The sequence below is a fragment of the Gnatocerus cornutus genome, chromosome 4 (genome assembly GCF_029298725.1).
Source record: "Gnatocerus cornutus isolate USDA-ARS CGAHR chromosome 4, icGnaCorn1.1, whole genome shotgun sequence".
Classification (NCBI taxonomy): domain Eukaryota; kingdom Metazoa; phylum Arthropoda; class Insecta; order Coleoptera; family Tenebrionidae; genus Gnatocerus; species Gnatocerus cornutus.
The window spans coordinates 1289688-1307256 of record NC_142236.1 but is presented as its reverse complement, the minus strand read 5'-3'; the positions used below and the strand labels follow the sequence as shown (position 1 = coordinate 1307256).

The 17569-nt window shown below is 37.6% G+C and overlaps 2 protein-coding genes across 4 annotated transcripts in view; one reads left to right on the top strand and one right to left on the bottom strand.

Annotated features, from left to right (window-relative positions):
- The window catches only part of Sb (serine proteinase stubble), a 38289-nt gene extending 33355 nt beyond the window's left edge, over positions 1-4934 (top strand). For all 3 annotated transcript variants that reach the window (XM_088034427.1, XM_088034428.1, XM_088034429.1), the window contains 4 exons: positions 728-813; positions 1229-1335; positions 1590-1887; positions 4023-4934. In XM_088034427.1, coding sequence (XP_087890553.1) covers positions 728-813; positions 1229-1335; positions 1590-1887; positions 4023-4307 — 776 coding nt within the window. In that variant the 3' untranslated portion in view covers positions 4308-4934. The remainder of the gene's footprint in view (positions 1-727; positions 814-1228; positions 1336-1589; positions 1888-4022) is intronic.
- A 953-nt stretch (positions 4935-5887) lies between these two features.
- LOC148175751 (uncharacterized) lies at positions 5888-16192 on the bottom strand. The gene is made up of 8 exons (XM_088034445.1): positions 16052-16192; positions 14216-14516; positions 11914-12080; positions 9513-9645; positions 8812-9025; positions 8365-8540; positions 8191-8314; positions 5888-6438 (listed from the first exon to the last, which is right to left on the bottom strand). Exons 2-8 carry the CDS (start codon positions 14470-14472, stop codon positions 6253-6255), a joined length of 1257 nt encoding a protein of 418 aa, XP_087890571.1. The 5' UTR covers positions 14473-14516; positions 16052-16192; the 3' UTR covers positions 5888-6252.
- Between the last annotated feature and the right edge of the window lie 1377 nt (positions 16193-17569).

The following is a 17569-nucleotide window of genomic DNA, read 5'->3' as shown; positions in this document are numbered from 1 at the left end:
CGCAATCACAGAGTCTTTCTTTAATCTCAACTTTACACTCGAAGAATCGAACTCTTTGTTGCTTGAAACTCTTGGATGACTTTCGTTTTTTATTTGCCTCGACGGCTTTTCTTTATCATTGTTACGAGGTTATTGCTGTTTCGCGCCGGAGGGTGAAGGCCGTTCTTTGAAAACATCACGTTTCATCACCTTCGACAATCTCGGCAGACGGAAAATGCGGGAAATGGAGGTAACGACTTGCAGGAATTATCTAAAAAGGGCAAAGATCCGAAGGATGTGTCCTGAAGGATCCAGAGAATATGGAAATTAAAAAACTAAGCTTCTAGCGGATGCGGGGAATCCGCGCAATTCGACAATATGTAAAAGGAGTCCCATTTCCTCCAAGAATGCCGTCTCCGATTCCCCGCGCTCCACCGTAATGAGATTGCCAAAACGTACGTTACAATGTTGATCAAAAATAGACGAGATAAAAGCCGTTCCTGCCGTAGCAAAGTGACTCTTGTACCTGCGGTCGAATGTAAATTAAATTGCAATTAACAGCACAGGAAGAGGCCCGGGAACGGCAACGTAACCGCGACACTAACTCGCTTCATTATAGTTTCCACTTTGCCACATCACACTTGTAGCGATATTTTAAAAAGCGCCCGGATCCCATTTTCTAGGAAATCTCCCCCATTTGTTACAAGAAAGTGAAATCCATATAATGTTTTTGCTCTGTAATTTGTAGAATGCGGTGTGTCTAAGATGTTAACGCAGCCCCAGTCGAAAATCGTTGGCGGTAAGAACGCTCCGTTTGGCCGATGGCCCTGGCAGGTAAGATAAGAAATTACGGATGTTCTTTAAGCTTCTTTTCCTTCTTCTTACCCTTTCCGGGCTCTGATACTAACTCACATTTATCTAGCTTTAACGTTGTGTACACTTTGCTCAGATTATTTTTATTTACGTTTGAACAGACTCGAGTACGAACGTAATTCCTTGAGCATTTTTCATCGATTGAGTCGGAAATTTGGTTGCCCAAATAATTGACCACCGAATTTTCGGGTTTTGAGGGCGGATTCTAACAAAAAAACAGTAAAATTCTGCCTAAAATGAGCACGAGATTTCTCCATAATCAACTTTTACATTGAAAAAATGAAAAATTCAAATTCAAACTACCTAAGACCGATTAAAAGGAATTAACTCGATCTGATTTGTTTGTTTTAAGAACTAATTGGATTTGTTTTGTTAGGTGTCGGTGAGGAGGACGTCGTTTTTCGGATTCTCCAGCACTCATCGATGCGGCGGAGCTGTGCTCAACGAGAATTGGATCGCCACAGCCGGGCATTGTGTGGACGAGTAAGATTTTTATCCTTCCTCATTCTAAATATGTCAGTGCTGACTCGCTCAAACTGTTACCAACCAAGTGAATGTTAAGTTAATTTGTCCCCAAAGTTGCCTGAGCCGTAAACTTAATTTGAGTTTCGCTTAAGCAGAGGTTTTAATTAAACCCAGGACTGTGCTCATGCATATCCGAACAAAAAAGGGCTCCTAGTTTATTCGGCGATTATTATAATTTAATTAAATCGTAATTTCGTTTGATTTTGTTTCAGTTTGCTCACGTCGCAGATCCGTATTAGGGTGGGCGAATACGACTTTTCCAGCGTCCAAGAGGAGTTTCCGTACGTGGAGAGAGCCGTCGCGAGGAAAGTCGTCCATCCCAAGTACAATTTCTTTACATATGAATACGATTTGGCGCTGGTACAGCTTGATAAACCGCTCGAATTTGCTCCACACATTTCTCCGATTTGTTTGCCTGCCTCCGATGATCTGCTTATCGGGGAAAATGCCACCGTCACCGGCTGGGGGCGGCTCAGCGAGGGCGGCACCCTGCCATCAGTTTTGCAAGAGGTGAAAATATTGGTCCCGTTGTAATTTAATTAGTTGCGCGTTTCCCACTGAAACAAATCGATTCATAACTCGTGATGGATCTTGAATTATATATGTCTGAGTCGTGGCGTCTCTCCAATTCCTCCAAAGCGATATTTCATCTTTCTCCCAAATCCTTAATGACCGTAGAATCGTGAAAGTTTTCTCGATCACCACTGAAAGTTCCAGCTCGGCAAGTGTGGACACTACTCGGAGGGATAATGGATTTTTTTTACATCCTTATCTGACAAATCGAATGGGTTTGTTTAGGTTAGGGGTGAGTTTAGCGCTTCGGGGTGATGATTAAAATTCCAGTTTCGGCAAACTTCGTTCGTTTTGCCATCGGAAATCTGTCGGTAACTTTTCGATTTGTTGAGAACATTTTTCATCAATTGAGTCGCAACATTTTTTGCCCAAAAATTGACATCGAATTTTCGACTTTTGAGGGCGGATCTAATTAAAAAAACAGCGTAATTCTGCGTTTCTCCATATTCCGCGAGATATCGACCGAGTTTGAATTAGAGGCCGAAAGGTCAGAAAAATTGAAAATTGCGAATTCGAACTATCGAAGATCGAATTCTAAGCTAAAGAATCGCGGGAAAAACGATTCAGAAAAGTTTCTTAATATTTGGCTTAATTCCGAAGATATCGAGAAAAATCGTTTTCGAACCTTTATTGACCGACGAGAAAAATAAGGGTGTTTTTGGATTCAGCGCGAAATTCTGCGTACAGTGAGCTAAGTAGCTCAAATTTCCTTAGCAAATAAATGAGATATGGACTGAAATAGATTTTCAGAGGGTGTTTTTAGGATCATTTTCAAGACGCTATTTCGTGGTGAAAACTGCGTTTAGTGTTATTGAATTATACAGGGTGTCTCAAAATTAGCGAATTCTGAATTCAGAGCGCGGTAGGAGGAACCCAGTGGTGCCCGTAAATACCTAAAAAAAAATTTTTTTCGCACTTCCTAAAGAAGAAGTGCTTTAATTTTGTTCAATGCTACAACATTGCAAAGCTCACATCCTGACTTTTCTTATGATTTCTATTTGTATTGCTTAGATACGTTCGAAACCTCATAACTGACATTGTCAAGTAATGTCAATTTTGCCACTTTTAAACAGCTTGCCCACTAAAGAAAGATGCAAATCTAACTGACGACCCAAGTTTCGTGTGCTAATTTTTGGATCGTTGCGGTAAGCGGCAAGAATGTGCTATTCCATGTGTGGAATAATTATAATGTTTGCACGTCCTGCGACAAAAGACTCCTGGAGTTGGATTGGGCTAGCGCTCATGGTACAGGCGAATAGCTACCACAGGTCTGTTATCTGATGCCTCCAAAACCAAATACATGTCTATGTATTCATTATTTGAATAGAAATCCATCGTTTGAATCAAATTTCTAGCGGGGTGACAGATTTTGACAAAATTTATAGTTGCCTGCATCCATAGTAACAGACTAATTTCTAGCCACGTTGCAAAAATTAAGATTTTTTTTAATCCCAAATAAAGCAAATTATTCAAGAAATTGTTTTACATTATTGTTATCCACAATCATCTACACCATAAATAACAATAAACACTGGAATTTTTGCCCTGCAATTGAAGAAAATACAGTTCAAAGAGTGCACATTCAGATCAATGTATCTTTGTGGGGAAGTTCCGAATCTTTATTTTTTTTTTGTTTTTGAACTACTGAAATGATTCTCTACAACGCTCTGAATATCGATAGAAAAAGGAGCTCGAGATCTATCAACTGGCCAAATCTTAGATCGATAGGGCAAATAGTTTACGAGGGGCGATCGAAAAACGAAAAATTGAAAATTCTTTATCGATGAGTGTAAAAAATTTTTTGCCCATCAAATTTCGACTTATCTGACCAATCGCATGGGTTTGTTTAGGTTAGAGGTGAGTTCAGCGCTTCGAGGTGATGATTAAAATTCCAGTTTCGGCAAACTTCCTTCGTTTCGCCATCGGAAATCTGTCGATAACTTTTCGATTTGTTGAGTCGAAATAGTGCGAAAGTTTCCTAATTTCAAACAGAGCTTTCATTTCTGAAGCAGCTGCTTGAGTACAATTTCGAAAATAAATCGCGCCCTTTAATGCCGTTTTGAATTCCGCAGGTGCAAGTCCCCATCGTCAGCAACGACCGCTGCAAAAGCATGTTCCTTCGCGCCGGAAGACACGAGTTCATCCCGGAGATCTTCCTGTGCGCCGGCCACGAGACCGGAGGCCGTGACTCTTGCCAAGGTGACTCCGGAGGTCCCCTGCAAGTTCGAGGCAAGGACGGCCACTATTTCCTCGCCGGGATAATATCCTGGGGGATCGGATGCGCAGAAGCAAACCTCCCAGGAGTTTGTACACGAATCTCCAAGTTTGTCCCGTGGATACTCAAACACGTCACGTAGAAATTTGTACAGTTGTACAGTGTGATGTATATTTTGTAAGAAATGTATTTTGTATAATTTATTCTAGTTGTAAGTCAATGATGTGATATCTAGTGAGGTGAGGACGAAAGTTAAGTGTTAAATTTTTGCCCGGAAAATTTAATTTTTTAACTGGTAGCATTCGTTTATCTCTAGAAAATCCAATTTTGCGCCCCCTGGATTTTAACAACGCTAAATGAAACACCGATTTAGCGTTTAATACAGGGCTTATCTCGGCCGAAATCCAGCATAAAGAACTAGCATTTTAACGACCACCTTAACATTAATTATTCCGAGTTGAATAAACCGCAGCCTGTACACTGGGGATGTAGCGTTTATAAACGGATTATTCCAAATGAGGAAATTAAGAAGGAACATGACGCAAGGAAACGGCGAAAAAATCGCGAATTGCTCTGCCAGTCTGCGCGCCGAAGATAACTCTATTTATATTGCATTACTAGTAACACTAATCAGGGCTATTCGTTAAGATTAAACTACTTAAGTTACTTCTAAGTTGTACAGAAATATATTCGATGTAGTTTACTGTAAGATTAAATAAACACTATTTTGTATGTTTCCAAAGATGTATTAAATATTTTATTAGACGCAGTTTCTGATTTTTTGGACAAGAGCAGCAAATACAACGTCGCGTTGTGTTGTTAACAATAAAATGGAGGATAATTGGGTTTGTTGAGAGGCGAAACGAGGTCAATTTTTTCGTTTTATTCTCTTCCTTTTTATCAGATTCTTTGTATCTAATTCTGCCGAAAATCTAGGACTTTCTATGAATTCTGAGATTAGTCTTGAGGATTTCAAGAAGTTCAAGGATTTTACAGGACTTTAGAAACGTTCATTTTGAAGTCCAAGCAAAAAGTTCCGACATCCTTTAGAAAAATTTGTAATTTTGGTAGTTTAAGAGCTACAGCTACGAAATTTGGGGAAGTTATTAGTTTAGAGTTGCGGATTAACTCCACCAAATCGCAAAACTGTACAGCCAGACACAAATTTTGGAAATTTTTATTTTGAAGTGGAGCAAAAATATTCGCCATTTTTTAGAAAAATTAGTAATTTTGGTAATTTGGGGAAATTAGTATTTTTGAGTCGCCTACTAACTCCAACAAATTGCAAAATTCGACAGCCAAAGACACAAATTTTAGAAATTTTGAATTAACCACAGTTTTTTGTGCATAATTTAACTAGCTAAAAAATCAATCCAATAAACAGTTTTGGCCAATAAATGAAGTTATATTCGTCTTTTGATATGGACTTGCATCCATATCAAAAATGTCTTTCAGATTCCCTCAATTTTGCATTTTTCGCCCCAACTTTAATTCTCTGCTCTCTTCAGCTCTAGAGTCTCCAGAGCCCACCACCTCCCTTTGCAGCCCCATTTTGTTTGTAAAACTCCGACTTTCAGTGTTTCGCAAACCATTTCCTTCAGCTCCCACTAGAATTAATTAAACTGTCAACCACAAAAATCCAATATTGATCACGCACCCGATAAAGCAAATTTATTTTAATTTGAATTGTAAAAGCGTGTGGAATGGAAAAAAAGGTATTTCCCTCGAATAAAATTTATTTAAAAACATTTAAATAATGACTACGATGTTACAGTAATTACAGTTGAAAGCAGGTAACGAAAAATATTTGAGTTTATACAGTTAACACACAATATAAATTTCTCTATCCAGAGACAAAAAGTCGGTTTCCAGATTTATTGTCCGTGTCTATAAACAAAACGATCTACGATAAAATGATGTGTTGTTTTGTAACAAGTGCCTATTGTCATGCAGGTACAACAATCTTGAATTCGAAACAAAATGAATGAAGAAACATGAAACATTCATACAAAGATGCGTTTGATTGTACTAAGTTTAAATTAATTTTTACACACTTTTTTGATTATTTTATCACTGGTAAAGACAGATTATTGTTTGATTCTGTTGGCTTCTTTGAAGCGTTTCTTTTTCGAGAGTTTTATGCTTTTCTGTGTTGTGGATATTTCGTGGTTGACGTCTTTCACGCTGGGATCGATAATCGGAGTTCGAAGAGAGGAACATTGCAAACTGACAAGTCTCGGATCAGGAACTATTGATAGCTGCTCTAAATCGCCCTGAAATGTCACAGAAAAACAAGCTATTAAGGCGGCGGGCGCGAAAGGGGTTAATTGTGCAAATGAGCCAAAATCTTGGGGGGTTGTTTCACTAATAATTCATTAAAAATTCGAGGTTCGTATAAACACAAACAATCAATTCCGTGTTTTTCGCCGGAACAGTGGAGCCGTTTCATGCATTCATATGGAAATTGACTGCGACGCACATCCATTATAGAAATATTTTCCTCTAATGGGAAAGCGTCTGGCAGTTTCTCTCAACAGACGCCTTAGTCCGGTCAAAATAGACATTTTCAAATAACAAAAATTCCGACAGAGCTGCATTTTGGTAGAAACCTTGGATACGCCTGTAGAAATAAAGTGCTAAAAGTCCCTAAAAATCCCATGTGTGCTAAAAAAATATTTAATGTCAAAAGACCAAATTTTCGAATTTTAGAAATTTTTATTTTTAGAGCGAGAATTTTTTTTCGACATTTTCCATAAAAATTCGTAATTTTGGTGCCAAAGCAATGAATTTTGGCAAAGTTACTACTTATAAGTCGTTTATTAACTCTGCTAAATTGTAAGCTTTTAGAGCACAAAACACAAATTTTAGAAAATTTTATTTCTAGAGCGAGAATTTTTTTTTCGACATTTTCGATAAAAATTAATTTTTATTTTGGTGCCAACGCAATGAAATTTGGCAAAGTTACTACTTATAAGTCGTTTATTAACTCTACCAAACTGCAAGCTTGTACAGCAAAAAACACAAATTTTCGAAAATTTTATTTTTAGAGCGACAAAATGTTTTTTTCATTTTCGATAAAAATTCGTAATTTTTGTAATTTTAGTGCTAATGCAATGAAAATTAAAGAAATTAATAAGTCGTTTATTAACTCTACCAAATTGGAAGCTTGTAGAGCAAAAGACACAAATTTTAAAAAATTTTATTTTTAGAGCGACAAAATATTTTTGAACATTTGCGATAAAAATTCGTAATTTTGGCAATTTTGGTGCTAAACCAATAAAACTTGGAGAAGTTACTACTTATAAGTCGTTTATTAACTCTACTAAATTGCAAGATCGCAGTCAAAAACACAAATTTTTGAAATTTTTATTTTTAGAGCGACAAAAATTTTTTCGACATTTTCGATAAAAATTCGTAATTTTGGCAATTTTGGTGCTAAAGCAATAAAATTTTAAAAAACCACTATTTATAAGTCGTTTATTAACTCTATCAAATTGCAAGCTTGAAGAGCAAAAGACACAAATTTTGGAAAATTGTATTTTTTGAGCGACACATTTTTTTTTTGACATTTTCACCATGCTTCTTTATAAAAAATGCAGTACCTAGAAGCAGTAAGCAGATTTTAATGAAATTTGCAGAAAAGCTTTATTTTAGCATGAAATTGAAATGATGAAAATTTCATCAAGATATTTCAAATGGTTATGTTTTCCTTAGGGTTTCTTGCTTCTTGAGACAGTACTTTTAAGTGTTTTAATTGGAAAAAAAAACGATTTTTGACAGCAAAATTCAGCTCTGTTCACGTTTTCGCTATTTGATCACTATTTTTATGTTTATTTTGACCGAACTACTACTGCGGCTATCACTACTAAAATCTAGCAGAAAATTATTGCAACAAAAGAAAAGTGGTCACACTCATCAATTGATTTTCCGCAACATTCTCTTGGAGCTACCAGTCCATTTAATTCCATAAGCACACCCCAATTCAGAGGGATATAACGTTAAGCTCGGGGGATAACGTTAATTACCGTAAACAGATAACCGATGATCAGGTCGGAATCGTCGGGGATGTCGAGAGTGTGAGACCTCAAAATGTCAGTTCTAGACCATTCGCAATCCACGTAACTATCGACGACACTGTCATCTCGAATACTGGAATTGATTCGGTAGAAATTCTGGTGACTTTAATGCGGTTTAGTTACTTTATTGCGATCTGGTGCCAAAGTCCGTCGCCCAACTGGCACGGTATCCTGACGACGTCGGTGCCGTTGGACGCCGCATGAATTAGCTTCAAATCAATCCCGGCGATTTCCAGGGATAGATAGGTGTCCTGGCGGCGGCGAGAGCGCAAGCTGAAAATCGTCCCCATTGTGCTTTGCTAGAAAGGAATATAAAATTTCAGATATACATCAAGTGCTGTCGTTACACCGCTCCGAAGAATAATAGAATAAAAGTAGAAAAACGACGCCGCTGCCGGTATGATTGATGAGTCTCTAAGAACAAGAGGAAGGACAATATCGCAAAAACGGCCCGCATGTGTAGAGTTCCTTTATCAGTGATAATAGAATAGACTAAGATGAAAAGGGCAACATAAAATCCAATGAAGATAAATCGTTTTTCACCCGAACATCATCTTTTTGTCTACTTACATTCTGGACTCTCAAAGTGACGAATAGAGCGAACTCTCTGGGAAAAGGTCGCATCTTGGCGTCGGGAAACAGTTGCATCGATGGCACCCATATATAAGAATTGGGCTTGAGACGCCAAGCTGTCGGTCTGTTTGGCACCGTCTGCCAACGATCTTTCGACGGATGAAAGAAACGAGACTCTTCCAGCGCCAAAGGGTTCACTGTTATGTCGCAACTGCAAAAAGCCCCAATTACACAAACCCCTCTCTTGATTACAAAAATGCACTCAAGAACTTTAATTAGTTTCTCTGCACCTCTTAATGAGAAAAGCAACGAATTGTGGTGGCTGGAATTGAAGCATCCGACGGGGGCCATTTGTACTACACAAATCCCCATTTTTATTACGAAACAGTCCAATTTATTATCTACTTAACGTCGCCCTAAACCCAGTAGACCCGTGGAAAAAGCTCCGGACTCTTTCGGGCGCGTAATTTTTTGTCACAGCAAACAAGTTAAGCCAAACGGTTAGCGCTAGTAAATCCGAAGAGCAAACTGGTTGTAATTACAAGTTATAGAAAGGCGCAGATGTAAATTCTTTCAGATTATCAAGTCTATTTCCTCAGAAGCATAATTTTTCGCTCCATTGTCCTCGAAGCAAATCCAAGTCGATGCACAAAGCCGAGTTTAGACATAATTAAGCCCTAATATAATACACAGCATACCCAAATAGATTACAGTGTCGCTGTTCCACGTTGAAACCGGGACAGTTGGTGAGGAGGCAGAACCGGGTGCGCTGTTGTATCCCGGAAGAGCAGCTCACACTGCATGCAGACCAGTCACTCCAAGAGCTCCAACCTGGAAGTCAACCGGAAATGGGATTAATGAACGTACAATACCCTCTCCCAGATTACTCGGGATACAAATGAGAGATTCTTGGGGTGCTGGAGAAATTATTCCGGTTACTTTTCAACTATTTCACAAATTAATTACAATCCTGAAACAACGTAATTTAAACAAAGTCTGAAAGAGACGTCTTGAATTAAATAATTTCATCCTTCGGAGGATCTTTACGGCGTCAATGCTGTCTTATTAGTAAGTTGAGACGAATTCCAATTTCAGAGGTAGAAATTTTGGTGCGACTCGCAGAAGTGGAACGATTTTTTTTAATGAAAACGCCCTGAAATAAAATTTCAAGTTTCACCTAACAAAGCCTTGTGAAAATTGATTTGAAACCGAGCCGAACCAAAGAAAAGCTGGAAATCGATCTGTCAAAACAATACTCCGTTTCACAGCAGTTTAACATCAAACAAAGAGATTCAATACGAAATTAATGATTAGAGATAACAGCGGTGCGATGACCTCTCCATTTAGCAACATTGGTGGATGCGCCGGGCGCAAAACTAAAATTTCGGTGAATAGAGGCTATAAATTTTTTAATTTCCCGATCCGCCCTCTTTATTGTCCGGATAATTAACACAACCAAGTTTCCTTAAAATACAAAACACGAAAACACAAACAAAAGCGATAAACTCATTTAATTATTTTGCGTTAATTTAGTATTGTTCAATCTCGTCCTTAATGAAATTTGCTTAACTCTCTCGACACAACAATGTATTTTACGAGGACATAAAGCATCGAAAAGGCGGTCTGGAGGCGGGTAATTGGGACACTGCCGCGACATTTTTCGATTCTTTCATTCGACGAATCAGAACGCGAATTTATATGAAAATGATGATTAAAAAACGGGTAAAACAACACCGGAGCTGTTTAAAAGCTCGTAAATAATTTCGTTAAGCAGCTGAGGGTGCTTGCTACCTCAGTGAAAACGAAATTTACGAGCAAAGAAGAGATTAGTTCATTTTTTTAATTGCACACCTACGCACATTTTGGTTGCGACATAATTTAACAAATCTCTTAATTTAAAATAATCAATCACGAGATGCCAACATGGCGCACAATTAATTCAGATTCAGCGTTGTATAATTCCTCAACTTGTTCCATTTCCTGTTTCTTCCCGAATTAAACGGAAGATACCAAAATAGGTCAGAGAAAATTGCCATTAGAGCGCGGTTGATACGAAACATAAAGACAACCTTCCACGTTTTAGCTGCCACAATAAATCTGCCTTTCATAAGAGAGCATTCCTCCCTGATTTTTTTCAGGATGGCCTGTCAAATTTCAGGGGATCGGTGGCAGAGAGTGACACTTTGAGTGTGGTTTCCCTCGCCGACAGTAAAAAGCTCTCCGTTGATCTTTTGTCTAGGAAAACAAAGGGGCGCTCGGGAAATAGATTTCACTTTTAATTACCCGTCGCTGGGAAAATCGCAATATTCCACCTTCAGTTCTAAATCAACAAAATCTTTCAGTACTGTTTATTCAGACTTGCAAAGCACACAAACAAGCTGCAATCGATCGCAATAAATGGAAATCCCACAGCAGCAATAAAAAATATTCCCAATAAAATTCGGGAGACGTTTTAAACACCGGCGAACCGTAAATATGGAAAACGAGGAAATCCTGTAATTCCTTATGTGCAATTATCTTGTATTGGAGCGTGGAGATTTTCCGGCACAAAGCTCATTAAGCTCTTTTTCTTTGAATCTCTTGTTTACGACGAATTCGACGAGTTTCGTTTCACGTGTTGTTTTTGATTAAAGGCGGAAAAAGAAGATTAGAAAGTAGACGACAATAAACATATTAAAGTTGATTTAGAAGATTGCGCTCAAAGAATATTAAGTGTGTCGTAAAGGATAGTTCAAGATCCGCTTAAATTGCAATAAGAAACTTAATTAAAGCGGCGTTTCCGGTGCTCGCGCATAAAAATCCCCTCCGATTTTCAACAACGCAATTCCCAAACTATTCAAATATCCAACTAAACGAGGATTTACTCGAATTTCCATCGAAACAATAGGTCAGCAGGATATGCCCCCATGACAAGCTGCAGTTTATATAACCAACCGGAAATAAACCAACTGTCATCTCATCTGTTTATGTAACACGCTTTTATTCTTCCCTTATCGCATTGCTCCCTCTAGAGTAACAGAAATTCCACGCACGTCGAACGCCGATTTAGATCTTTAGATGGCAAGTGAAGAATCGATTATATAAAAAGATGAGACTCACCCAAAGCTGCCCACACTCTTTGATCAGCGCTTTCGTCCCATTTGGCCACTGATGTCGCTCGCAGTTCGTCATTCTCGAGATTACAAAATATGATGTATTCCCGAGGGACATCGCCGCCTTCAGAGCAGTCTCCTGATGGTCGTGTCAGGAATGTGACATTCAGTCGTCTAAAAAATGGAAACGGGCGGTTATTAACCCATTAACGCCCAAAATAATAATTGTTTTTTCATAAATTTTACATGTTTGTCTTCTATTTTTTCTAAGCTGTCCTATTCAGGGCGAGACAAGCTTGGCAGTCCTTCTGTGACGCTTCTATAAATAACTGTTTTATATTTTTGAAAAAGTGAATGTATACATCTGAATAAAATGCATATCTATAAGTTAATTTCAGTTGTTAGAAGTGCACCATTTTCAACTTTTTTCTTTAAATGCAACTTAACACTTTTATTTTAAGATTTTGATGAGTTTTTTATTAAACTATTCAAAACTATCAGGTTTTAAATTTTTGATGGCGCCGGTGTCAAGTTGTTAATTTTTTTCCGAAAATTCTTAAAGTTGCAGTGTGACTTAAAAATTTACAGCACCATTACCTTTCGAGATATGAAGATAAAACTTGACACGTTCAACAACTAAACTATGCTTTTTCTCTTGATTTGACCAGAGAATAATTTTATGCTTAAATGTAAACAACAGAAGATTTTACTTTTCAGGATTTACAAATGACCAGAACTTGATTTTTTTCAAATGGAACCCCCTGTAAATTGTTAGTGTAATGAATTTAGATTTATATTTATCAATGGTTTAAAGGGATAAAGAAAGTCTTTATTTGAACGAATTTATTTTTTTGAAAACTGTCTGAATTATTTACAATTAAACAACTGAAAAACTATCAACTTGACCAGCCTTGTTGATTCAACAAACTTCATTCTTTACTGCGACATACTGCCACAGGTTATTTATAAATGCGTCACAGAAAGACTACGCAAGCTTGACTCACTCTGCATATTCAGTTGATCATTTTACAGCAAAAAAATTAAATACGGTGAAGTGACAAAAACACTGAAAACCGAATTTTTAATTTTTTTTTTGCTCAAAAGTGAAACAACCATTTGCTTTAAAAAAATGTTAATGGAAAGTCAAAAGAGTGTAGTTTATGGTAAAAACTTAAACGTACAGAAAAACAATTCTTAAGTATACTTAAAAAAATTGTAAACTGGCTGTCCTACATATATGGGTTAAAACGATAATTTTATTTGAAACCAGTCCGCCTATTTCAATCGAATATGCTGAATAGAGTGTCAATCATAAATGAACAACAGTCATTCATTCATTAATTATAAACAACAAAAGCTTCGGATACATAGCTGGAATTAAAAAAGATGTGAATTTGCATTGTACTCCCTTACAATGTCTTTTTAACAGCAGCAGCAGCGCCAATATTGTCACGACGAACGACACATGTTGGCGATGATTGATTGGGTTTGTGGCTTCAAAACAAATAGCCAAGGCTCGCCCAATTACAATATTGACTCGGTGAATGCTTAAGATAATCCCGCCGGAAAAACTACAAAATCCAGCCAGAAACCCGTTTAATTAAATTTAATACATTTCCACTATTGTGCTCCCACTGTATTAGTTCATTATGAAACTCGTAAAATTCGCGCAAAATGGAAATCACTAAGGGATTTGTTCGCACGAGCTTTGATATAAATTGATGGAGTTATCACATGGTGGAAATTAAGCCTGTTAATGTTAAATTTTGTTATCGGTGAGGACTTGCCTCTGTCGTTAACACCTCCAGCAATAAAAACTTGTGATTTATTGGTTTCACGATACAGCAATTTAGTGGAGGAAGGTGAGTTATGACGGTGTTCTTTTTTAATAATAATGTTGGCTGGTTGATGAATCGGCGGCTTTTACTGTTTTACGGACTCATGTAGGAATTCGCTAGAATCTACCATTAAAATCGGCCTGTTCAAAAATGTTAATTTCTTAACTTGGCAAAAAACAGCCGCAATCTTCTTTGTTGTAACAACTAAAAGCAAAATGAAATATCTGAAAGCTTGAAGCCATCTTCTGTATTATTTGTTCATCTTGAAATCCGTCTCTTTGTAGAAGAAAATCGATTCCTTTCTCAAAATCGCATCAAACGCTCATAGCATCCCCAAATCCCGTTCTTGCATATTTATCGATCGCCCAGCCCGAATATTATAAACTAACAGCAGTGCTCAAAGCTAATGACAGTCTCTTAATTAGCGCAACAATGCATCGCAAATCAACGCTCAAGAAGCGCGAAAAATACCTGTTACTATCGGCGCCCCAAGTCTCCAGCGTCTCGGCGCCTTTATAAGTGTTTGTTAGTTCAAAGTAGGCCGTGAAGACGCCTCGTGCATCATTCGGCGTCGCCTCCGGAGTGATCGTGAATCCCCTAAAAACGATCTGCGACGTCGAGGCGCTCTCTTCGACGCTCACTTGCTTTTCACTAAAGAAGTGTTCCAAGTCACAACAGTTTATGAAAGACACTAATACGGTCAGGATAAAACACTGAAGGAACACCATCCTTGACTTATTTTGATGGTGTCTGCATGATGATCGCGATGATTCTGAAAGAAATCGTAAAATGCTGAGTTGTCAAGGCGAACAGGTAAATTGAGTAAAGTGCCACGAATCGGTTAATTGAAGGAGTGCGTCATGATTTGTTTGCGAAATTTAAAATAAGAATTCGCGCGATTTACGGTTGTTTACTCATTAATGCAAATACAAATCGCTCGTGCTGATAAGTCGTAGAACTGCTTTGTTGCGCTTGACTGGAAAATCAATGAAAACCATTGACTATCCACGTCACAAGTGCATTTCCACGAAAATGACGATCTTTTTATAGTTGCGCGCTTATATTATTAATAGCATTTCGAATTCAAGCCGGCAAAAGACCAACTTTCAATTCCTCCGTTTAAAATTTAACGAGACTTACTTCTATTGTTGAAATTGAATCCAGATAAAAATGTAATTTCTGTCTATTTATTTATTCAGTCGGCATCAAACTCAATGGAATTAATGAGACGTCGGCGAAATTCGTTGTTCTTCCACTTTTGGATTACAGTTCAGAGTGATTTTAGCGTTGTTTTAGATACGTTGCTCGGGGGCGGGCGCTGCTAGAAATTAATTATCGTGGCTTTTAAAGAAATTCCAATTAATGGTGCGGAGATCAAACGTAAAAAGCAAATAAATTGCACATAGGAGGCTTTATGTAGGCAAATTCATTGGGCTTTGCGGATTTTCAAAGGAAAAGATTTGATAATTAAAAAGTGCCAAAAGTTCCACGCCGAGCTTATTAATATTACATAGACCGAGATTTCCCAAGTTAGTGCATGATTTATAAATATTCATCGATAGCGTTTAAATATGCATTGATTTTATTAATATTTTAGCGCTTAAAGCTCCGCGAAATTGAAATGAAGCTCACACGAAGAAAATCTTGAAACACCTCCATAAATAGAAAAAATCGAGTGCGAAACTGTGAGAACATTTTAGAACCGGAGAGCTCGAAAATAAAACTACAATGTTGATGCCCATTACTTCAATTGCTTGAATTTTCTTTTATTTCCAACTACAAGTGTCCTGAAAGCTTTCAGATGAATAGTGGAGGTTACGTCGTACGAGATTATTCCACTTGTATTGTTTTACGACGTACAAGTTCATTGTTAAATCTCACATCAGATTCCTAATTAATTAATTTCGCAACTTTCCAACTGCGAATTACACATCAGTTGCTGCAAATTACGTTGTTTTCGTTGGAAATTTTACCTGTTCTTTGTAGAAAATTGCGAAAACGTGCCCCGAATTCAGAGCACCTGTGCCGATTGTCACCGCGGCAATTATTCGAAATGATACAGCAATTCGCAACTAAAAGCAGATTTATCTTGTCGCAAACCACTTCCATCATTACCGATTCGAGTCCGCACTTTACAGAGCAAATATAATAACAGAATTTCAACCTTCGTCGCTACATCAACAAGGTCGGGAAACTCAATACGAAATGTAAATTCGGGTCTGTTTATACCGAAAGTTTTCAATAACAGGTGGGTCATTGTCCGAATTTCCCCCGAAATTAGCAATTTAAACAACGAAAAGAACTTACTCAGCTTAATTACGATCCGTGCAAATTACGGAGTTTCTTGACAAGCTCATTAAAAGTCGACACTTCACGTGAGCTTTTGCTTTTGAGCTTTGGTGACCGTTCCGAGTTGAGCTTAACCGCGCACTGAGCGAAGGATGGAGAAAGAGTGGAAAGGACACATGCGCTCTGAATTCTGTTGACACGTCGGGAGATAAAGTCGTTTTTTAAATGCTGTTATTTCGGGCAATTGTCAATTAATTGTTATTCAGGGCTGAAACGACTACTTTTTGTGTTACTACATTCGCATCTTCTTAACGGCACGAGGGTGGAATACGCAACATTTGGGTAAAGTGGGGGCGGCGACTCGGCAAATACTGGGGGGTACATTAAGTCATTATTGCTTCCTCCAGGTGCATGCTAAAAAGCTTTTCAATCAAGGAGATAGTTCGGGGGCCAAGTGCTGAGTGATGAATAGTGGAGAACACGGAATTTGACTTTGCCGTTATTGACAGGATCCGACTTTCAGTTTTTACTTGTAGTCCGGTTAAAATAAACATTTCAAATAACAAAAATTCCGACAAAGCTAAGTTTTGGTAGTTTACATTTTCGATAAAAATTTGTAATTTTTGTAATTTTGATGCAAAAGCAATAAAATTTAGGGAAGTTACTACTTATAAGTCGTTTATTGACTCTACCAAATTGCAACCTTGTAGAGCAAAAAACACAAATTTTAGAAAATTTTACTTTTTGAGCGACACCATTTTCATGGATTTTTGAAAAGAATCCAAAAAAACAAAAATTTTGACTTTTCACCGGAAATAACTTTTTTCGCACACATGGAATATATGAGGACTTTTGGCACTTTATTTCTACTAGTTTACCCAAGATCTCTACCAAAATTTAGCTCAGTGAGGTTTTGTGATTTGATCACAATTTTTATGTCTATTTTGACCGGCCTATTGTACGTTTTTTAGGTCCTTTCGGATTAGTTATGGCGGTTTTTCCATTGACTTTCGACTCGGGCGTCTCATTAGAAACAAATAAAGCTGACGTGAAATTCTCATCACCCTCTTGAAACGCTTTGTTCTCGTTTCTTCCGTTTTTCTAATAAAACTGGCCTTTGGCGGTGTTAAGAAAATGGCGTAATAAAAGCAAATCCGTCGTTGTTAATTTGTTTCTTCGGTGAAATACCGTCTCATTATTATTCATAATTTGTCAGTCAGGTGTGGCAGATGTTGTGGTAATAAAAGCAAATTATGGATCCAGAGAAGCTAATATATGAATAAAGTTCAACAAGTATCAACAAAGTTTGTTAGAAACTTGGTTGAATATGTGGAAAAGGTAAACTATTGATCACAGTAGCAACTAACCGATCTGACAAAATTTTCGGCGCGTTCGTTTTTACAGCTTCTTATAAAGGTTGTCATAAATCCGCTCGGCTATTTCAGTTATAACATGTATTAAATAAGAATTTAAAAGGGTCATATATCCTCACAACTTTACTTTATTCGCGGTGCCAACGAGACAAAACTAATGTAG

Excerpts from the sequence above, each read along its gene's own strand:
- LOC148175751 (XM_088034445.1), bottom strand. The coding sequence starts at position 14,472 with ATGGTGTTCCTTCAGTGTTTTATCCTGACCGTATTAGTGTCTTTCATA. Across the intron at positions 8,541-8,811 it reads TCACTTTGAGAGTCCAGAAT|CAAAGCACAATGGGGACGAT; the intron begins GTAAGTAGACAA and ends ATTCCTTTCTAG. Across the intron at positions 8,315-8,364 it reads TGGCACCAGATCGCAATAAA|TATTCGAGATGACAGTGTCG; the intron begins GTAACTAAACCG and ends AATCAATTCCAG.